Raw genomic sequence first — 23,933 nt, 5'->3', positions numbered from 1 at the left:
GGGCGTAGGGTGTAGGGTGCAAAGATGTACAGGGCAGGAGGGAATGGCATGGTTCAAATTGAGATGCAAGTTATGTGCCAGTCTGCCTACAACCTGCATTGTCATGAGATATTATCTTTGGAATTGGTTGTAGTGTTTTTTCCCTCTCCGTCTGCCTATCTTGGTTTGTCTGTCTGACTCTTTTATTGATATGCACGCTTTTGTGGTCTGCTTGTTTTGTGTAATCACACCTATAATCATAGAAGGAATCAAAAAGAAAATTTATCTTCGCTGTAGCTTGCCTTGAAAGGGCAATTGTAACGTTATCGGAACTTAACGGTGAAACGTCACAGAGCATATCATAACACCTCAGCATGTTTCGTTTTTTTCAAACCCACTGACCTATTCACATAATGTATTTTTATATTTTTTGATATCCTCCATCAACATGTATCAGCCCCATGTGACTGATGTTGGTCAGACAAGGGCGATTATGAGGCTATGAGTGCTTGACGTTCAGTTAGTGCTGCAGCCCGAGCTATGACTTGTGGTGACAGGGACAGAGATGGTCCCTCTCCCTGCAGGAGGCTGATTGATTGGGCAGTCAGGAGCTGGACGCCGTCCTTCACGACAGAGAAGGACACCGGTCCCCAGCTACTCTCTTAATCTCTTCCGGGAAGTTTGGCGTGGGAGCCAAACTAATACTGCTGTATTGACATCAAAGGACTACAGGTGACATAGGATTCATCAAGAGGCTCTTTCTGTCAAGCCTGAGCTTTCACGAGCTGCATTCATCATGTGGTCGGACAGTCGTATTGCGTGTGACATTGGAGACAAACAATGCAAAAACAACGATGGCCCTGTATCTGTCTGCAGGGGTGGGAAAGAACAGATAATTAATAGTGAGCAAGGGAAATGCACTGTAAAATAGTCCCATAGTCCCATGTTTGCACTGGATATAGTCATGTGTTTTTAAAATTATAGTTTGTCATTGCTGGTATTTCAGCTTCTCCAGGTCTTGTATACACAGGTGATTATCAACATCAGTCTATATAAGTTGTAATACTGCACATCATTTGTAATGGTAGCTACAGCTACAGCACAAGTTCTTGATTTAACAGGTTTTCGTTTGTTTGTTATTCCTAATGTTCTGTTATTCCATTTCTGAACTCGGCTGATTCGGTTGGCCCATTGTACCTTAGGGCTATCAATAGTCCATTTTCTTGCAGTAATGCAGTCCAAGACAACACATGGAGCTGCGAAAGCTTTCCACCAGGCCACTATACGTCATATTGCATCAGAGCAATGTTTTGCTGCACCAAGCCTTGCGGTCTGAACATTGATTGATTTGGTCCCTTTTTCAAGAGAAAAAAATAATGGAAATGGGTCCTATGTTCTTAGGCATCTTCCGCCAAACTTTTATACAGTTACATTATTGAATGTAAAGAGTTAAAATGCTCGGGCATCGCCCATGACAACGGAAAAATGTGGATAGAGCACCTTGTCCCTGGGAGACATGATATTCCATCGCTGCATTTTACATCTATCAATTTCAGTTAGGAGCTTGTTAAATATTTGCAGTGTGCCAAGTCATTCAGGGCCATGGCATCATCGCCATTACCAATGAGCTGGTCTCCTCTTTTTAAATGTTAATTGCCTTCCCTCTGTGCTTTCTCATTTCGCCCATTCTAAATGATGTGTGGTGAGCTCCACTCACAGCATTCTCATTCATTTTCAGAATGGCATTAAAGATCCACACCGTTATATATGCAATCACATATCTGCAATGAACAAAAAATGGCCTGCCCTTCATAATGTGCTGCATAGAAACTTCTCTGTTTAGTCAAATAAATGGCGAGGCAAGTCTTAATCTTACTAAGTAGAGTGCATTAGCTCACTATACAGCCATATGTATAATAGAGGATTTTCTTTCTGTATTGTGCAGCTAATCAGACTCGCGGATCTTTTGCATAATGCATGAAGCTGCATCATTAAATATATACGTGTCATTTTACTACAGGAGAAAATGAATTCATCACTCAACATTACAGGTTTGGTAAGTGTGCTAGGTTGGCGCCTACGTTGGTGCCTGTTTAAATGCAATTTGTTACATCACATTCGACACTGAGACACATTCTCCTATTGGTTTCAACAAGACTTTGCTTTTCATTGATTGAAACTTGTAAACAAACAAAGCAATTGGAAAGGAGCATTCTCACTTTTGAAGCACATTTAATAAATTCCATTGAATCCATGATGTAAGTAAGTAATATAACATAGTCCCTGTTTTGCAATTGTGTTACATTTTAGGTTTTTGCATGATTTCCCTATCAAAGAAGGCTCCCTTGCATACTCTAGCCATTCAAAGGGATTTCATTTAAAATTGGTTTTCGAGCAGAGGTTTGACAACCATTGCGTATTATTTGGTGATTCTGTGCCGATGCATCAGGCAGGTGCTGGATGTCAAACCCATGGGGGAGAGGGAGATGTGGATGCCAATTGTCAGAGCCTGAGGCCTTTCCCTCGTCCATGTCGTTGTGGGCCACCATCTAATGCACGCTAATGCCATCTGGCACAAAGGTCAGGCCATCCCCATCCTCTGTCTCAAGGTTAAAAAATAAAACTGGAAGAAAAGGAATAAATCACCTTATTCTTGCTGCTTGTGTAATCCAAGAGTGCATCCTTTGTCTTGGTGAACCGTGAATATGTGAAACAGGAAGGAAAAGGGGTGGTAGGGTCCATTCTTATGTTTATGCCCTAGCAGTCCAGCAAAACCATACCTCTACGAATGAGGAATATGAACTCTCTCTTTACTTCAGTTTCTGCTCTTTCTGTTTGACTTGATGGATATAATGAGAGCATGCCTAACTGTCTCGGTACATCGTACAACTATTTTTGGGGGGTTCCACGGTTTGACAAGGCTCTTCTATATTCAATATGACGCTGTAATAATTTGAGTGGCCCCATCAGGATGTGATGGAAGGTGGGACGGAAAAGGGCGTGGTGACTTGTCAGTTTCTTCCACCACTTTACATCACCCGACAGCCTCCTACAAGGGCTCCGGTGGAGATGGTTTGAGGTCTCCTGCCTGAGGGAGGCAACCGGGCCATCACCAAAGTGAATTAGTACATAAGCCGTCATATGCTCAGATGTCCTGTGATCATTTTAGATGTGGCATTGGGAGTGCTTTGATTTGTGATGCTGCCTACTGGGTGGTGGAGTCAAACATTTAGGGCATGCATATTTATAGTGTTCACCCTTGCATTCATTGTGTTAGCTATGTGGAGCGTGTGGCAGAGAAAGAATAATGAGGTTCATTAAAAGAATCCACCCACTTGCCATGACATGGCTTGACTGTTTCTGGACGTACTTTTTTATCTTTAATAAGTAATTAACCTTACTCAGGTGCTACAGTTGAAAATTCCCCAAAAGGCAAACTCCATCATTTTGCTTGATGTCTTGTTGCCTTGGAAACCTTGGATTGGAAGTAACGGGGCAAAGATAATGTTCAAAGGAGAATCAGCTCAGCAAGGTGTCGAAAAAGTTAATTGGTTTTGAGATTCAACCATAACTGACCAAGTTGCAGCTTTTGTAAACATAGTGAGGGCAAGGAAACATTGAGAAAAGTTTTCTAATCTTCACTGAGGAGGATTGTACCGCACTGCCATGCACGGGGATGCACTGCCATCGCCAGCAGAGGCTATTTGCGATGGGAGCCTAAGACCCACACAATGTGGCCATACAATAGATGGATCTGAGGTCTTGCAGATCTGCAGACGGGAGCACTGGCGTAACAGAAATCCCCACTAGAAAGGGAAAAGGGTGAAAAGGGAGTTATTTAACCAGATGTCCCACTCAGCAGAGGCAGGATTAAAATGCACTGCTGCTTATCCCGCGTAAAGACCTTGACTTTCAAACCGCTGGTTCTCTTCAAAACACGGTGGCGAAGGTCAGGCTTTTATTAGATGTCTTTTGTGTGCTAATAGGAATGTTGGGGGATTTAGGTGTCCTCAGTCTTTTCCTCAAGTCTTTAGGGAAAAGAAAGCGCAGGAAACATGTACTATCCGTTTCCCACATTCCTTGCTGCGAAGTGGGTCAAACATGTTTTGTGTCAGCACTATTAAACAGGGAGCACACATGCGTCAGAGACGTCAACACGTCCACGTAAAGTGGTTTTTAAGTGAATAATTTCTTATAGTTCGGTACAGGGCGTAATGCATTATGGGATTATTTGTTGACAATGCTCTTTTCTTATCTTTTTATAAATGTTCAATCCTAATGACTAAAGAAAAAAATATATATATATACTGTGTATATATATATTAATCTAGGCTAATCCTAACTTTGATCTGCCACGCCTCACATGAGAAATGCCGTGGCAGTTTCAAACACAACAACGTCTCCCCATAATAAAAAACAATTTCACAATGATTTTGGACTAAACACTAACCAAAACAGCATTACTCCCGAAGACATTCCTACACTCGTATGCTTCCGAAATTGAGGCGGTCATTGTGATGTGATGTTAGGATATGCAAGCCCCATAGTGGAGCCAGTACCCCACCTCTCCTCCAGCTCTGTGAGACGGCAATAGCTCCTACCTTAACTACAGCCACAAAGAAGAGTACAAAACGTGGGTATGTACTGTGCTCTTTGCAGAGTGCACCGTTAGAGATCTTGGCACTCAAGTTGGCTGCTCTATGGAGGTTGATTAGAGTCTGTAGGGGTCTGCAAGGGCTAAATCAGCCATCCTAGTCATCCCATGCATTAGACACGACCCCGGCACTTCCAGGACCCATTTCAGCTTTTAGCCAAGGTGATTGGAACAGCCATTTGTTCCACTGGGAACAACCATATAGCTTAGCATAGCTTGGCGCTTCTTTGGAGAGTATCTCCAAAGGTAGGAGAAGGTATGATATGGATCAAGCTGTATTTTTACTTTTTGTTAGTCTACAAATAATTGTGATTATTTAAATCACATTCTTTTAGATATTTGGATATTTTCCACTTATCCATTTGTTGTTAATGATAAATGTTTGTCTATATAATTGTATCTGTGGATGTAGACACAAGCGCCTTGATCTCTACATGCACTTATCTGCAAGGTTTTGTTTGCCAAAAATAAATAATTCATATTTATTCAGCTAATCAGAAAAAGTATACTCTTCTCCGAAGGGACACAAAAAAAAAACGGTCAAAAGGGAGATATGTCCCTAAATGATGCGTTCCTGGCTTCGATTTGATTTAAAAAATAATTCTCGGACTTGTACCAGAAATTCTGACCTGTGCCAGCGTAAACTATTGCTTTAAGAGTATAAATGGGTCCTGTTGGCATAAGTGACAATGCCAAGGTGGTGGGCAAAGATTGCAAGACTCTTCTACAGCGCTATCACCATAGTGCTGCCGCAGCTGATTGTATTGCAGGTCTTACAAAGACCTATGTGACATCTGAAGCAGACAAAGTGTCTGTTTGGGTTTCAAATCAAACCCATATAGTAGACTGGTCACTGCAGAAATACATTTGGGCAATATCTCTGTAAAAGAACGGTATACCCTGTGTAACACCCTCGCACCTGTTGGTTTCCAGCACAGGCACTGCGCATTGTCCCCAAAAAAAAATCAGTATGTTGTGCATTTTTGGTCTAAAGATAGACCAACATAATAAAAAATATTGACGAGAAAATGATGCATCAGCAAAAAAATACAAAAGTGGCTTGGCCATTATAGTCACTCTTGGATTGAGTTTACAGAATAACTGACGTTTGTCAATTCTTTTTTTTTTGATTGATTGTTTTATTCATGTGACATTATCATATTATATAATTTATATCAATCTATACAACACTGTATAGAGTAAATCCATGCTTTGATCCATTTGTCAAGATACGACAAAAAAGGTTTGTGTTCCTAACGGAAGAGCTGGGCTAGTCATCTTTGCATCTCAGCCCACTTCAAAGCCATTAGGGCCTTAGCCAGATTAGTATTCAACTCACAGGCTTCATCCGCTGTAAGTAATGGTTGAATTACAGGATTGGGTCTGCTCCAGAGGGGTTGGCCAGAGTACGCATTGATGTTGTTATTTTTGGTCAATAGTGTGGCCATACAAACGAAGCAGGAAAGAGTGCGCAGTGGCAGAGTAGGATGTCAAACATGGCCATAACGGCTGAAAAGTAATGTGAAAACTAAATCTGCAAGATCATTTTAGTGATGAGCCATCAAGAAGAGAAAAAAAGTCCCCGGAATGTAAATGTATTTTAAATCTGAAAAATGTTTGTTGGACTCATTGTTGATCTTATTCTTATGATAGTCTTTATTGCAGTTTAAAACACGTGTAATCGCACCTCAGGTGTTTTTGTAACCCAGAGCCAGAGGTTGCACCATGGCTATGTGTCTGCTTAGTATTGATGCATTGCCACCAGGGCATGCCTTCACATGCCGTGTTTACTCTAACTGTAATTATTATAAGGGGGCTGGGAACCTTGTTTTTTCATCTCATCCCCAGCATCCAACAAACATTTGTTGACTTCACATGCATTGATTTAATGCAAGTCTCTCAAAATTGCTACAATGCCTCGACTTTACTCTACCTTAGATGCAGTTTGTGTCAATGTCACCTGTGAGGTCAGAACCAGCGTAAATAACTCTTCAGTTTGTCCTCAACCAGCGAGGTGAAAAGATATGTATTGTATTCACAAACACACACACTGATTGTGTGTTGTGTCTCCATGCTTTGCTGTCCATTTCAGTGTCTCAGTGTTTACATGATAATAAACCTGCTGGAAGTCTGCATATTCCTCTTGGAATGTTGTCCAAACATTGCTACTATGGTAATTGTGTTGAGTATGAAAGAGCTTTCTGAAAACATCCCTCTTTGATGTATTTTTCTCCCTATTTTTCTATGTCCATCACGAAGCCCTTCTTAGGCTTTTTTTTTTCTTTTCTTATCATTCTTCTATTCATCATTTTGATGTTGGATCTTTCTTCACGCCAATCCTGAAAGTCCTGAAATAGGTCTGAAGAGGTCACAGAGAACATTTGGGGCGGGTATTGGAGGTCTTTGAGGTTGCGAGAAAATGGGTGTATTTCTCTGTCACCGGTAGTCCATCTTTGTAATACCCACCTTACATCCCTATGCTACAAGGTTTATTTCATGCGACAAGCCCATGCATGATTTGCCACAGGGAATTGGCAACTAGTAAGATGTAAAACCACTTTACATGTTTAACTTTGCAATACACAGGTGCCCCCCCCAATGGACACTGCTGAGTTGCTTTCTTTCCACCCTCTGTTTGTTTTCTATCCAAAAGTGTGATTTGCAAAGGATTTTTCCCCCTGCTAGAGTCCCATATGACAAAACTTCTTAATGTCAGTGCTTTCCACTGCACAGCCGTCTTACCTCTTGAGAATAGCAAGCCAATGACATATTCAAAACCCCCAGAACTCATTCATTCTGCACAAGAGTTTCCATCCTCTTTCAAGTCCTTGCACAGAAGGGGAGCTCATGCAGAAAGGATTTTGTCCTATCCAAGCATTGTACCTGCTGTAAATGATAGATTTGGAGAGAGAGCTGGCAGAGTGGCAAAAAAATAATAATCTCTTTGACGCAAGACATGACAACTGAACAGACTTTAAAAAGAAACCAAGCACACAGAAAATTGGATTTTCATCAGTGACTAGTTCTAAAAAAAAAAAAAAAAACGCGAAGGTCAAAAAAAAAAAAGAATGACCAGTCAGAGGGCGTTAGTGAGGCAGACTGGCTTTCATTAGCCTAAGTATTTGGCAGCGCTGAACCATGAAGATGGTTCAGATGGTTAAGTGATATTATGTTAACCTCCTGTTTTACATCCAGAGCGAAGATTAAATGTAATTAGGTGGCCTTTGTTCTTCCTGCATGGTCTCCTGGTAATTGATGACTGACTGAAGTCATTTACTGAGTGTCTGTGCTATTGTTCCCATATCAGACCTTGGCTTCTGCCATCTTTAAAATGATTGATCGAGACAGCAGACACCCGACAGATGGCTCGGGCTACTTCCAGCATGGACACATTAGAAGGAAAATACCTGTTTTTCAGTTCACAGCAATTCAGTATCTTTATTTTTTATCAAGTGCTGCTGAAAATAGTGTTTCTCAACGTATGTCAATGCAAAAAAAAGGAGTTCAGAAAAGAAACCCCATGCATCTACATCAATGTGATGCTAACTCATACTTTAGGGACCCTATAAAAGACTGGAGTGGACCGTTTTATTTGTTTTTGTTCGTTCAGCTTTTATCTTTTATCTTTTTTTTTTCCATTTTATCCTTATCTAATGTAAACACTGGGCCATTACCACGGTCTCTCAATCGATGAACCATAACCCAGCAGCTGGCAAATTACACCAAACGCAAAACCCAAGTGTGTTTACAAATGTATTTTGTATTCCCGTCACATATGCCCCTTTCATCCCTCTTCTCTTCTTCTCTTCGCTATTTATGCCCCGCCTCTTTTTGCTGTGTTAATTTGCTGAACGTGACCTTGGCGTTCACGCCCGTGGTCCTAGACAGTGATACCACCACTCTCTTTTCCCATCTGCCCGACGATGACGACCAGTCGCTGTAAGGCAAGTGAGACAGATGCGCCCTCGTCCCCCCCACTGTCCACCAAATGGTCTGACCTGGGTGTCCCCTGAAAGCATGATACCTGCGAGTGCCCCTGGTTATGGCCAGCTCGGGCTGCTCTGGCCCTTGCCCCTCACTGTGCAGGTGAGTGGTGAGGCTGCGGAGTGGACATGATTGACTCGCCCAGCAAAAGCTGTCAGAAAAGCTGCAGCCCAACGGGGCCACTGGGTGGGAGGGGAAAGACAGACCTAGAGAGAGGGAGGTAGACTGTCAGGAAAAAGGGGATGCCTCCCTGCTTATAATGCTCTTTGGCTGATTAAGTGTTGTTATTGGACACAGTGGGAGGGACCTGCGAGATAATTGTCCACAGCGACAGCTAAATGTCCCAATCTGGAGGTGAAGCCAGAAGCACTATGAAAAAGGTCACATGCCATTATGGGTTCTATGGATCTAATTAATGGTGCAGTCTGTCAAAGGACCCCATCGTAATGTGTAGACAAAATATTCTTTTGATAAAAAATGGCCCCTTTTCATGTCTTAATAATGTCCAACTTGTTCAGGGGCGGAGTACGTTTTTAGTTTTATCCTTTTCTTTTATTGGCTGTTAGTTGACTCAGAAACCTCCATTTTGGCTTGCATGCCCATTTGGAACATGAGATTTTTTAGCAGATTGGAACGACTACTTTGACGCTGACATTCTGCCCTTGCACAGAATGGCAATAGTGCCTGCTATTTGATGCTTGCAGATGTCCTTTGTAAAAATGTTTAACCTACAATACCATTTATAATACCAAACGGTTTATATAGCATTGTGCTTGCTGCATAACGACAGATAGTCTTATTAAAGCATGAACTAAGTTGAGTGGAGTTGTGGCGTTACATCAGTTACCACTGGGCATCTTCAGCACAGCTGAGGAACAGCATTATGCCCAGACTCTCTTTTGTTAAATGCAAGTTCCACATTGAGAGATCCCTAGATCTGAGGTGGAGGAATTGAGGGAAACCGATGGCGTGCAGCTGCTACTGAACAAAAGCCCTTGAAAAATCAACAATGGCGATGGGACAAGCCGAAAAATCACTGGAGCTCCTACTGGGACGATACTGCTTTGACCTTAAAAGAGGATGAAACCGGCTGCAAAAGCTTGTCTATCTGCCCTCAAGAGTTTACAAGAGTCAGACTTGCCGGATGGAAGTGAGGTGTGTGGGTGATGTAACATGGGTAACCGTCTAGTAGACATGAAGGTCATTACTTCCTTATCTCAAATCGACCATTTATTTTTTAACGGTGAAGTGGGATTCACACATAAATCAATCCGTTGCGGTGTTTTTTGGTTTCGAATAGAAATATGCCGGTTATTGTACGCCTTATGCACCTCGATGGTCTGCTGAAACAAGGCGGAGGGTTTCACCCCCTCCAGGTCCTGGCTTAGGGGACGGTGTCTTCAGGGAAGGACTTGTGGAAATGTGGAGCTCCATTGTTATGCTCTGACCTTAAATTGATTCACCATGAGCCCATGAAAGAACGGACGGACCTTCTGGATATCCTAATACTAAAGAAAGGAAAGATGATGAAACGTTACTGAAACATAAATATATAATGCATATGTATCGAGAGATTTTTGAGTGGAGGCTGAATATTCTCAAAGAACACCATGTGTTGTCATTTGAGTTTTTGGTTTCATTATCACTTTCAGATTTTTCCTTGTTTTCTGTTGCATGGTCGTGGAATTAGTACTAGTAGGTTGGATGAATCATCTACCTGCAATTTTTTTCGACTTGCAGCTCATCAAGTACAGCCTAACTATTAACTAGTAGCTTTAACACTCTAGCACAAAAAAAGAACCCTATAGTTTACTTTTGAAAACACCTTATAGTAACCCCCCACAAATAACAGGGCCGTATGATAATGGTGTCAAATATTATTCACACTGGATTAAAGGAATGCTGCAATTCACTGCCCATATCTCTTCCCTTTTCTGTTAGCCAGAGTGTAGTGTTCACATGATTGATGAATGATGAATTGTAAAAACCCAACGACAATGCAAATGTTCAAGTTTTTTAAAGTGCACCATCTGTGCAAAATGTGTATTTTTCCTCTTGACTAGAGCTGAATCAGTTCAACATAGTTGTATACATTATGCCACATTTAAAGGAGATTTTTTTTATTATACTGGTGGCTGTACACGCATAAGGGGTGTTTGTTTCAATACATACTTAGTTGGCGATTTAATCGATAACTTCCACTGGCGGACATTTCATTCAAAGACATGTATAGAGGCGCACTTACTGAATATAACACCGTCTAGTTTGTGTGCTCCACTTGTCTGGAGGGAACAGTCTGAACGAAAGCCTCCAGAATCCATGTAACCATATCCAAATGAATGTTTTCATAAGTGGCACTATTAAACGTTGACATCCTCTTTGGATTACTATGTTAATATATAGAGGGGGAAAGCCCAGTACCTCTGGGACGCTGTCTTTTCACAAATTTAGCCCTTTATGAATGTGATAAAAAAAAAGGCCTTATTTCTTGTACAGACAGTCGCCACTGCATGCCTGAATCAACAAGTAGCCCTTGTTGTGTTTTTGCTCTCCACTTTGATCAACCCAATTAGTCAGAGGTATGTTTTTAATGCAAAATGTGATTGCTGTCTTTATCTTTCCTCCACAGAAATTGAGGCCAGTCAATAAAGATTGTGTGGTTGTTTGTAAAGTGACAATATTTTCAGATATCTCATCAAGTGAATATATTATTTGAAGTCACCAATTAACCCTAGCAGTAATGAACAGTAAAATAAGAAAAAAAAAATATATTTTCAGACTTTCCACATAATTGTTTGGGTGATGTGGATGAATGTAATACGGTTATAATCATAGAAAAATGTTTGTATAGAATATCAATTACCATCCCAAGACCTGGTTAAGTTCCCATAGTCTATCACCAAAGGCCGAAAACGGTTTAGGTCAATTTTTCAAATAAATACTTTAAACACGCAGTGATAACTCGGTCCATCAATTGGGCCCAGTAATAAAACAAAATGATGTATTATAAAATGATAATATCTTAACCTCATCACATACCAGTGAAAGCTTGTAGTAATTTCCCTTCCCTCCCCAAAGACAGGTAAAAGGTAATAAATTGCGTAAAATTGATCCGTCTCAATTTGAAAGTGTGAGCCTCACATTATCAAGGGACTGTTATGCAATATCCATGCTCTTCACCCCCATGCTGCCCCTCTTACACACCCTCCCACACCCTGCTGACCTTCGTCCCTTTCAACCAATCATTCAGCAGATGCTAATGAGCAGGTCTTCATCTTGACTGGGAATCTGGTATCTCTGTATGGCGGAGGGGAGGCGTATTGATCAGGGCTTAGATGATGCAGCAAGTTCACAGGATTTATTCAGCCTCTAATATCGGGCGTCAGGGACTTCCTCCTGGGGCTGGCTTCCACGAGACCCGGTGCGCTTTCATCTTCCCCGAGATTTAGAACCAGTTTACGGATGACAACCTCCACTCCTCTTGCAGGAGGTGGCTGCGACAGTCTCCACTTAGGGAGGGAGGGGGGGGGAGCCCGGCTGTTGAGATAAATCCCAACACAGTCTGGAAACCGCTGCTGTTTGTGTATACCACGATATGCGAGTAGCACAAACCCCACGCACTCCCTCCTCCTTCTTCTCCTTCCTTCTAGCCCCCACCCCCTCCCCACAGCCCCACAACCACCTAAAGCTCTTGATTAGCATTCTGACAGGAGCAGAAGTTAAAGGCACTTGCGTGAGCTGTTTTTCATTTCTCAAAACAAATCTTTGTCAAAACAAGACAATTTTACCACTCAAAATAGAACATCAGTATTCGTCGGCGGGCTTGAGATGCTTTGGAGCTACAAACTGTGCTCTCATATACATGCATTTACACCCAAACACTCAGATGAGCAGAGTGGTTATGCTAAATATTTACAAGGTTACGTGTTCTTCCGTGTTTGTGTGTGTGTGTGTGTGTTTGTGTGTCTGTGTGTGGAATGGGAGGAATACAGGGAGCGATGCTTCTCCTTGCCATCCCCAGCGTTTTGTCCTGCCCCGTGAGGCTGTGATCCGGAGTACCAGTCAACAGCCGTCGTAATGAGGCCTTCTGCTCCGCATCAAGACATCTCTCGGCTAACAGGTAGATAATCAGAGTGGAAGGCGGGGGGCTAATGTGCACATGAAAGACGGCGGACTCTGCCCCCTCCATCACAACGTCCTTATCTGCATATGTTGGGCTGTAGTACAGGAAAGTGATGGGGAGAGTGGTGGACCCGCCGCCAGCTCTTTACAGCGCTCCAAAGCCCGAGGGAAGACAAGTGATGACACGGCTAATGTCCTTGTGTTATTCATGCGTTGACGGCAGTTACTCAGGTTGTTTATTTCTCTCTCTCTCTTACTCTTCGTCCAGATGTGCTCTTTTTGTTATCTTATCTATGTTGAGCGTTTTCCAGATTGTGTATTATGGATGCTTGGTCCCTTGGTGTCATGGCCTTGTGCTGCAGACTCTTCAGGAGGATAAAACAACAACACTCAGGAGCTCGAAGTCATGAGAGGGGAGAGAAAGGGAGCTTTTTTTATATTAAAAGGCTCTTAGAGGGAGCTGCATGTATAATTTACCATCAGATATATCTTTTAGAAGTTTCGCATGAATGACTTTTGGGTTGGGGAGTGATTCTAGCGGTGACATTTGGCTTTTGTTCCACTTACTTGCGGGGGGAAGGACTGCATTTCTTTCATTCTTCACGCAGAGCCGGGTTGAGGGAACTAAATATCTCACTTTGGGAACGCGAAGCAAGGGCTCTGTCCTCAGCTAGCCATGACCTTCAGCTGAAAAGGCAGGTCCCTGCTATTTTACAAATCAATCACTGGAGAACCTCAGTCAACAGACCACTTTAATTCAGCATTTCATCAATAATTTTACATCAGTTCTCTCCCGGCTTTGTTCTCGTGAGACTAGCTGCCATTCATTTTGGCTTGCTTATTGACATTCATCTGCAAACACACCGTATTAACACGAGCTGCCCAAAAGTAAAGCTCCCTGGCCCCTTTGCTCTGACACATGCACAAATGCTCCAGAGAGGTCATGGGATGCTTTGTTTTTTAGCTGTCTTTTTCACATTTTATTTTACATCCAGAAAGTAGCATTTCTGTTTTCATATTCATTGGTTATTTGCTAAAACGTGTGTGTGTGTGTGTGTGTGTGTGTGTGTGTGTGTGTGTGTGTGTGTGTGTGTGTGTGTGTGTGTGTGTGTGTGTGTGTGTGTGTGTGTGTGTGTGTGTGTGTGCGTGTTTCTAAATACAAGTGCTGCATCGTTAGACGACATGCCGACATGCATGTGTGCATGTGTGCATTCAAGACAAATTATCCTTAGGCCATGATAAATAGATAAATGCACTCGGTGACCCTTGGGCTTTTCTCTCATGTGTGCAAAGCATGGCAATTCTTCAGTCCAGTGCACATACTTTCCCCATACAGTATTTTTTTCCCTTTGGGCAAGATGTCGATACGTAGCAGCGAGCCGAGTGCCCATATGGAGGCCCCAAAGACAGTCCAACCTTTATATAAAGAACTCATTAACCAGGCGAACTTCTGACTTGTATGTAGTACCATTATAGCATGGTAGCAGAATTTCTGCTAGCAGAGGTTGAACTAAGCCACTGAACCACAACATGTCCAATCTCAGCATTAATGCAAGCTGATTTGTTACCTCCCGAGCTTCACCAGTCATTTCAGCGTTTTCATACAGACGAGAGCTCGTAGTGAAGCCCAAATGTCGTGAATCGCAATGAAGTGCTGAGCGAATCCCTCACAATGCTGGCTACACTTCTGAGTCAGCCCAGCCAAAAATTGCCAATCAAACCTCATTTAGCCTCGTTGCACATCTTCATATGCACTATTTTCACGACTTTGATTGGTAATATACATCTTTGTGGAAGCATCCATCAGCAGCATATGGGTAGTGAGTGTTTTGCAGCTGCAGAATACTTGGTGCTTGTTAAAAAAGCGCATCCGAGACTTATTGCCTATATAAATCTTCAATCTTGTCAATACAAATGATTTGTTTATTGATCCATACTGTCGTTGTTGTAATTAGTTGGCTTATCCGCAATGCGTTTTTACTTGTCTCATTTACTAGATCAAAATACAGTTTCCTTCCTAATTATTGTGTGTGTGTGACTAAATAGCACTTTAGTTTGAAGTCTGGTCAGTGATCCACAACAGATGCTTTGCTCACTGCAAATATAAATGGGTAATGCTCGGACAGTCCTCTTCTTATGTCAATCTACGCCAGTTCCCTCTTACTTGTAGGGATGAATATAGTGATGCATATAGCACAGTCCTCTATTTCAGAAGTTTATGAAATCTATGATGAAATGAAAATGGCGAGAAAGTACAAAGACCAATAGATCATGTCTTATCTACTGGGACCTTATTCACGTGTAATTCTCTACAAAGGACACGGCTATTTCAATATCTTTCTGCCTCTGCTTTCTCTGCACCAGTAATAGTGCTTATGAATTAGAGTATGTGGATATATAAATATATGTATTCTATACATTCAGACATCAAATAAAGTATGGCTTGGGTTTAATGAGTGTGTTGTTGCTTTGCACCTTGTTTGATGCCAGTATTCAGACATTGGATATGGGCTTTGATTTGGTCTGCCGCAAATGTTTATTTTCATACCTGGCAAAGTAAATATTACCGTAATGAGGTATGCAGCGTCCAACTATCCATTTTAGATCTTTGGCTCCTAGTGTAATTTTGTAGAGATAACTTTTTGTTCTACATCCATGAGTGATAAGCCGCGATTGAAGGCTCAAATATTGAAGTTTTGATTGGTGAAAACAACTGACTCTATAGTCTATAATTCTCTTTCTGAAATGAAACGTTCATCTGACAGATGACTCAATCTGTGATAACAAGTCCAATGGGAAGCCTGCACAAAAGAGCAAAAATACTCTGGAAAAGGATACCAGGCGCTATTCTTTTTGTCTAGGAGTCCACATGTGACCCAATAATACACGCTTGTGTCAATGGACAGCTGCGACAAGGCGCAGGCACAGAGAAAATGTCACTATGTGGACATGGGCCAACAATAAGTAAACACCTTAAAATATTTAAGCAACTTTATTCTGTTTGCGCACCCTTTTTGTGGTGCGTTAGTTATGCCGACACGACACAGCAGCAGAAAAAATAAAAAGAAAGGCATGCTAGTAAACTAGCATTGGCGAAGGAGTCCTTCTTCTTTTTTAGCGTTTTTTCCCTCGTTTAAGAAAGCAGCATATATACAGCATGTGTTAATTCAGGTGGAAAAAGGGTATGGATATGTTGCGATGGATGAGCTTTAGAGCCTCTATATATTCACCATGACGGGATTAGCTACAGCCTCTGTTATCTCGGCCATAAATTAATACATCACAAATGTTTTCTGTTATTTTTCTGTTCGATACATTTTTATACTATGTTATATTATGCAAATGATAGAGTGAGGGGTCAGTTCCGTCTGCCACTGAGATGAAGTTATCCCCAGCCAAATGGCAGGTGTATAGGCCAATGACCACACCCAATTTTTCTGCGACATATTTTCTCCCTCTTCTAAAAAAATAAACCTTTTTTAGTTTAGTTGTGAAATAACATTTATTTTTGTAGTCTTTTTTATTGAAGTAGTTAATAAGCCGCGTGCATTCCAGTTCAAATTTGACTGAGTAAAATAATGCGTTTCCAAACAGATTCTGACAGTATTGCTTGGTGAGGTGCCAAGCTCCATCGCGACAGCATAGTATCTGTAAACTCCCCGAACGTCAACATATCTTAAAATCCCCTGCCATTATCTAATTAATTAAAAATATTTGTAACATGAATATAAGTTGCACAATGATGTGTTTAGATGCAGCAAACCTTTAGACAACAAGTTAAAGGTAAATAGAGTTAGAGCGTCTGTGCTTTATAAAAAATATATTCATACAATTTGTTGAATCCATGTGTGTCTTTAAATGGAGATCTAAACAAAGGGGAGACAATCTAAGACATTGTTTTGAAAGACACATAGTGCCTTTTCAAGCATATGCAGAGGAAGTTGAATAAACAAAGACTTACTGTTACTGTGAAAGGTATTGTGGACACAGACAGTGATTTAATTCCACTTATACTCGTAATGGAATGAACTCCTTTATTTTTCTAAAACCTCACAAAGATATTTGTTATTAATGACTAATAAAAAAAATACTTGAAAACATCCTCCCATCTTGTTTGGCCTTCACATTCTCCCATTCTTCAATACGGAGCGAGGAAAACAAAATATTACAATATTTTGTAGCTTTTATGCAAATCTGACATTTTCTTCTCAGGGAGCCAGATTGGGTATTTACAAGAGGTTACCTGCCTATGTAATGCTGAGGTAGCACAGCCTCACTTCAATTCACTCTTTTTTTTTTATCCTATCAAAACTTTAGTACCTCACAACCATAATCACATGCATGCAAATATGAAAGTTCAGTCTCTTCAGCTGATAAGGTGTATGTGTCAAATCCTATCAGCACACAGGCCTATCTCAGGTTTGCACCTTTGAGATTAAAAGAGCACTGCATCACTGAATTATTGTGTTTCAGATTTTTGTGGGTAGAGGGCTACATATTATATATATTTAATTATTTTGCAAATATAGTACTTGGAGTTTACAAATCCTACCAAAGCTCAAGAGGATACATAAAAACAAATGTAATTCTACCAGGGACTGACAAAGCATTGCTTTACTGACTAAGAACACATTCAATCATTTCATTTTATTAAATCCCAACTCAACTTGGATGCGATTACATTCGCTGTGCAAAAAGGTTGGATTCTTGATTAAAGTGAGGCAGTTTGTTGGGAGTATTCATTGTTCTAATGTCATTGCCAAAGGCTCTATGATTTGTATTATTGATCACAGAGCAAAAAACTGTTTATGTCAAGGAAACAACTATGGACACACCACATTATGCCTCACCGACAGTATATTTCTGGCTTGATTGTCAAGATGATGAGGTGAATATACTTCCGTTCTGCTACTCTTAGACAAATTATATACCACAGGGCAGTCAGGTTGAGTGTCTGACATGAAGCCTTCACTCTCGTAATAGAGGTTTGCTTGGTGTTGCTGAGAGAGGGATGCTGGTATTTTTAGCGCAAATACTGTACTGGCATCATGTTTTTATTTTCTGCACCTATTATTTAGGAACGTTCAATAACGTGCGTTTGGACCAGTCCGTGTTATAAATATATATTTGTCTAGCTCCATGCGGAACGGTTTTTCATTCACCTCAGTGATTCCCTCTAAAAAGGAAGTCCCTTTCATCATGGGACTTTCATTAAGACCTTCATTCAGATCCAAAGGAGACGGTCATGCTGAACAGAGAGCTTTTGAGTATGTTTCACCCGTATTAAACATGTTGAATAGCTGAGAAAATAATGTGTTTTCTAACAGCTGCTATGGCACAGTGTTCTGTTCATCTTTGCTCATGGCGTTGGTAGGAGAGCCAATGGGTGCAGTCGTCTGGGGTTGCAGGCATGTGCTTTAGTAGCCTCGCGATGAACTGATGTCTTCTGTTTTACTATTGCTAAGTATTGAACTGTATGCAATGAGCGATATGATGCAAAGCTAGTGAAATGAAAGGCACGAGGTGTAGAATATTGCCAAAGGCACACATATTTTGTTTTAATAACCATGAGGGTAGTAAATCTTTGGAATAATAGGACCTGGTGAAATGTAATGGCGGTAGTGATGGTGTGGTGAAGTTTAAATATCCGTAACACATCGAATTTGACAATACCCTTTTTTTCCTTTCTTCTCCTGCTGAAGATTTATTGTTATACCTCAGAGACCCACGTAATGTCATTCACTCTCTGAACACTCTCCCTCTCGGCCCATCTGCCAGATGTGCCCTCCCTTTCTGCTTTGTTTTTCCACATTGTATTTTTTGTGGGTTGTTTTCCTTCACTGTGACCGGGTACAAGAGCTTTCCTCAACCAGGTCATCCCCCCCCCCCCCCCCCCCCCCCCCCCCCCCTCCCAACCCCTCCCAAGATGATCAGTAGCCCGCGGGAGACTGTAAATACACAGTGCTTCCCGGGGGAGCGGGCCCATGAGACGCTAAGGCAGACCTCTCAGGCTGACAGGGGCCACGTCGCCGCAGTCCCATTACTTTTATCGTGTCGGCCACCATCCCAGACATCTCTTCTTAGTCCGGCACCGCGGCCCCGCTCCCCTCGCCTCCTCTGTGTGTGTATAATGCATCGCTTTTGTTATTTATTCATCCTCTTTTCACCAGATACTGTGCTTTAAGGCATTTAAGCTTTTTCTTATATAAATATATATATAAATATATATATACTTTTTTTATTTTTTACAGAATTAACTCACAATCATGAATCTTTATTAAAGCAAGCCCCAAAATAAGTATTAAGTTTGAAGTGTTCTGGCTTTAATGGATTAACACTCCAATTTCCAATGCCCTCCTATTGAATACCAATTTATACCTGTGTTTCTCCAATTATGAGTGTCTGACCCTGCTTTAGGATGTATTCCAAAATCATAGCTATAGTACATTAGAGTGGATTAACAGATTATGTTTAAGGTTTCAATAGAGAATAATGCATTATGCTTCCAATAATAAGGTCATGTAGCTTATGTACCTGTAGCAGTTCTAATCATAGGAGAAATAACAAGAAATAAGATGTGTCCAACTGTGGTGAACGTTTAAACTATTCGATGTGCAAATCACTGTAAGCATACATAAATGCAGATTATGCACCAGACTCCAATTTAATCTTTGCTTACAATGTAGAGGATAAAACATCATTTAAATGTACCATTGTTATTTCTCTATGGACTCCAAAATACCTCATCCCAATGAATAGAACAGTAGGTGGGGAGAGAATAGGATTTTTAAGAATGTATGTATTTTCTATTCAAACTGCTGTTGGTTCTTTTGTCTTACTAATCCTTGTGCATCTTAGACTCTCACACGCTACCCTCGTCTCATTTGTTTAAAGTGGTTCAATTCCTCTCTCTACCTCAGCTGTTTCCCAAAAGCGCTGGACCTGTTGTATAATTCCCCTCGCCCGACTAATCCCATTTCAAATGAATAACATGCACGAGGGATGGCTCGTATTCTATTTGTCCCGTGTGCATGACTTTGTGTGGCAAGACGGGAAAGAGCCGTTAGGGGCTTTCAGATAATGCGCTGTAAGGGATGAAAGAAAGCGCACAAATCAATACTTTATTTCAACATCTTCAGTTGGTTTTCCGGGGTCCACATTGGGAGGCGCCTGCTAATTTGAAAGTGTGCGGGGGCTTGTGATAGTCCCCATTATTCGACCCACTGATAAGAGGAAACCGTTGTAGCCCTCCTGTTAATCTGTGACAGATGCATCAGCTCGATCAATAGCCCTCCACATTTTTGTGTGCTCCCATGAGAAGATTGATGGGCCAGACGCAAGTTGGAAATGAGCCCCTTGCTCATTTCCAACACTTCCTCCTCATTATCGTTCCAATTATGCGTCTCACCCCCCCCGGGGACCCTATTTTGGGGATAGCATTAAAAATAAATAAATAAATAAATAAATAAATAACCCCCACTCCCCAAAGACAACAAACACTCCCACGCAAACCCAGTCTCTCCGTTTCCCTCCCTGCGGATCATTTTGCATCAAGAGGCGGTTGTCTGACAGAACCCCCCATTGACACTGCCTTCATGGCGGTCAAACGAGTGGGCGCACGCGTGCCAACAAAGTGGATTAGGCGGAAGGGAGCTGTCAACAGGAAGTATCGGACCTGACCCGGGTTGGGGCGGGGGGGGTGTAGGGGGGTGGTCTGAGTCGGGGGGAGGGGTGGGGAGGGTGAGAAGCAGCCGCAGCGGGGATGATGCGACTGCTGCCAGTGAGGGGGAAGTAATCTCAATGTTGCCGTCTCATGAATAATTAAGCGCTGACTGCCTATTTTTGTCTGACCAATAACGAAAAGACAAGAAAAAAGAAAATGAAACAACAACAAATTTGAAACTGGGGTCGAAAAAGAGCATGTCATTCTTTGCCCTTTTTATCATACAATAAATATATATATAGATATTTAAATATATCAAATATTATTAAATACATAAAATGAAATAAAATACATCCATGTCTTTGCGTATTTGGTGTGTATTTCCTGACAGCTGTACTAGCGCTGATAAGCTGTGCGGGTGCAGGCTGACCGAGCAGTGAGTGGAGGGTCCAGAGAGCAGCAGCAGAGGCAGCCCGAGTGCTCCAGTCACTCTCTGAGCCGCGCAGGCAGCAGCAGCAGCACACGAGCGCTCCAGTCACTCTGTCTCAGCCGCGCGGGCAGCAGCAGCTCTAGCAGTCGCCGCAGCAGTAGGAGCAGAGCCAGCGCTCGTAACAGTCACAGCAGAAACAGCCACGGCCAAAACTCTCTCTCCGTTCTCCGGACCTCATTCATTTTTTTTTTCCTTTCTTTCCTGGACTTGATAAAGGAGAGCAAGTGAACCGCTGCTACCGAAACAACAACAAAAACAACAACAACAGAGCAAAACAAGCAAAACAAACGCAGACCTGGCTGCCCCCATGCCTATCGAATTTGTTTGCAAAATCAAATTTGCAGAGGAGGATGAGAAGCAGAAAGCCAAGCAGGACGGGGACACGGAGAGCCTGATCGAGGAGAGTTGCGCGCGGCCGGTCAAGGACTTGGCCGGCTTCGCCAACTCCTGCTCTCTCCATGGGATTAACCACATCTTTGTCTCGGGCCGCCTGGGCATCCGTCAGACCCTGTGGGCGCTGGCCTTCGTGGCCTCCCTGGCGCTGTTCCTCTACCAGGCGGCCAAGTGTGCCATCTCCTACCTGGAGCATCCGCACGTCACGGCGCTGAATGAGGAGGCCAGCCCCGAGATGGTGTTCCCCGCCGTGACCATCTGCAACATCAACCGCTTCCGCTTCTCTGCGCTCACCGACGCCGACATCTACCACCTGGCCAACCTGACGGGGCTGCCCCCCAAGAACAAGGACGGCCACCGGCCCACCGATTTGGAGTATCCTGCCCCGGACATGCAGGACATCTTTAACCGCACGGGCCACCAGCTCGAGGAGATGCTGATGAGCTGCAACTTCAGTGGGCAGAACTGCTCGGTGGATGACTTCTCTGTGGTGAGTGCTCTCCAAAGTTTCTCCAAAGTTGTCTCTTTGTTTGTTTAACGCTCTGACGGTAATGAAACCCCACTGCACCCGGAAGTGAATGACTTTTATTGCTTTATTTTTCGCATTCATGAGAAAATGCCGCCTGGTCATTCATTTTTTAAATACTGCTGATATCAAATGGAACTGCTGTGTGTGTGTGTGTGTGTGTGTGTGTGTGTGTGTGTGTGTGTGTGTGTGTGTGTGTGTGTGTGTGTGTGTGTGTGTGTGTGTGTGTGTGTGTGTGTGTGTGTGTGTGTGTGTGTGTGTGTTATTTTTTGTTCAGCTTTTTTAGCTTTCCAAAACTACTTTTTTCCTTGCACTACTTGGCACTTACGGGGGACCATGTTGTTTCGGGGAAGTGTGTGTGATTACTATATGCAAGACGGAGTGCTTTGGCTGAGTCACTGTGCTGTAGCTTTTATCCAGTCGCAAGCACCTGCAGCAACAGTTCTTTGTGCCGAGGCTAGTGCTTCTCTGTGGACCAGAGTCGAATGTGGCATCGAACAGGAAGGTCCTCACAGGGAGTGGGAAGAAACAGTCATCTTTTATATTTTTTATTCTTGAACAACATTTAAAGGAAGAGAAAAATAATTGTAGTTCAGTGCTTTCTCCTACTTCTCTAACAGAGTGTGCCTGGCAAACAAAATTGTCTTTCAAAATGACCAACTCCTTCTTCTCCCTCGCATCTCTGTCATTACCCCCACACACTCTCTCGCTCTTTCTCACTCTCACTCTCTCTTGCATGCTCTCTCGTGTTCTCACTCTCGTACTCACTCTCTCTCTTGCGTTCTTTTTCTCTCTCTCGCTCTGTCTCTCTTTCGTGCGCACGCTGTCTCGCTCTCTTGCATTCTCTCGCTCGTCTCTCTCTCGCTCGTCTCTCTCTCGCTCTTGGTCTCTCTCTCTCTCTCGCTCTTGGTCTCTCTCTCGCTCTTGGTCTCTCTCTCGCTCTTGGTCTCTCTTGCTCTCGCTCTCTCTCTCTCTCTCTCTCTCTCTCTCTCTCTCTCTCTCTCTCTCTCTCTCTCTCTCTCTCTCTCTCTCTCTCTCTCTCTCTCTGAACTCTGGCTTGTACCTTTTGGAAAAGGGAAGTAATGCTCCTGCAACGTTGTATTTCAGTCTCACTGCTGTTAGGATTAAATATTTAGAGAGAGACAAACATGATTTCTGCATTAGCCAGATTGGCTAAAAGGAAGGAAACAATTTCCATAAGAGAGAGAGGGAGCGCGCATTGGTGTATTTTTTTATTTTATTTTGTGCGTGTGTGTGTGTGTGGCGTGTCTACACAAGCAAAAAATTAGGGTGAAGGAAAGGGGTGTGTGTCTGTGTTCTTTGCACTATTTATTAAAAGCACTCTCCATGCAGGAGATGGATTCCCTCATCTTTCCAGCAGGAATGGGAATATGCAATTGCTTTGCTGATGATAAAGCACGGGTGTCAAGTCTTAATAGGGCATGCAAAACACTGATAGGCTCACCTTCCCAACACCTAAGGATCCTGCCTCAGTGTGGTGATATTGCACTACATTACCTATGATGTGTCAGTATGGACGGACCCTACAAATGACCCCCAACACACCAATACAATAACACACTCACACACACACACACACAAACACACACACCTCTTCCAAATGCCAACTGTGCCTCGCATCTCCGTCTTCAAAAGGATGCCGCCCGCTTGGATATTGAGAACTAGTGACAGGAGAACACATTAAGTCTCCCCCTGACTATGTTTTCCATTTGTTGTTTCATCTCGGCCCCAAAAAAAAGAAAAAAAAGCGGATGGGTAATTGTATGATACTCTGATGACTAGAACAAAAAGGAAAAGTAAATGGGGACATAATTCACTGTGAAGCAGCAGCGCAGAGCATCGGAGAAAAGGGAGGTAATGCACTCTGTAAGCCTGTTTGATGAGGGCGTCCTGTGACACGTTGACACCCGGTCCTCCCTGAGTACATTAATTACCCGACATTTCTGACGTCCGGGAAATGTCTGTCTCATGTCAGTCGATGTCGCCCTCCCCACCGCCCCCCTGAAAGCCTCTATCTCTCTCTCTATCGCTCTCTCTCTCTCTCTCTCTCCCCTCTCACATCCCATCATCTCTCTCTCACACACACGCACCGACACACACA

The 23,933-nt window shown here is 42.6% G+C and overlaps 1 protein-coding gene across 1 annotated transcript in view; it reads left to right on the top strand.

The window, feature by feature from the left end:
• Positions 1-12,729: 12,729 nt before the first annotated feature.
• asic4a (acid-sensing (proton-gated) ion channel family member 4a) overlaps positions 12,730-23,933 on the top strand; it is a 67,558-nt gene continuing 56,354 nt past the window's right edge. Inside the window, exons 1-2 of the mRNA XM_056580371.1 lie at positions 12,730-12,737; positions 21,109-21,775. Of these exons, the coding sequence (XP_056436346.1) occupies positions 21,200-21,775 (576 nt within the window). The 5' untranslated portion in view covers positions 12,730-12,737; positions 21,109-21,199. The remainder of the gene's footprint in view (positions 12,738-21,108; positions 21,776-23,933) is intronic.

Source organism: Gadus chalcogrammus, chromosome 20 (assembly GCF_026213295.1).
Source record: "Gadus chalcogrammus isolate NIFS_2021 chromosome 20, NIFS_Gcha_1.0, whole genome shotgun sequence".
NCBI lineage: Eukaryota > Metazoa > Chordata > Actinopteri > Gadiformes > Gadidae > Gadus > Gadus chalcogrammus.
This window is presented reverse-complemented; position numbering and strand designations above follow the sequence as displayed.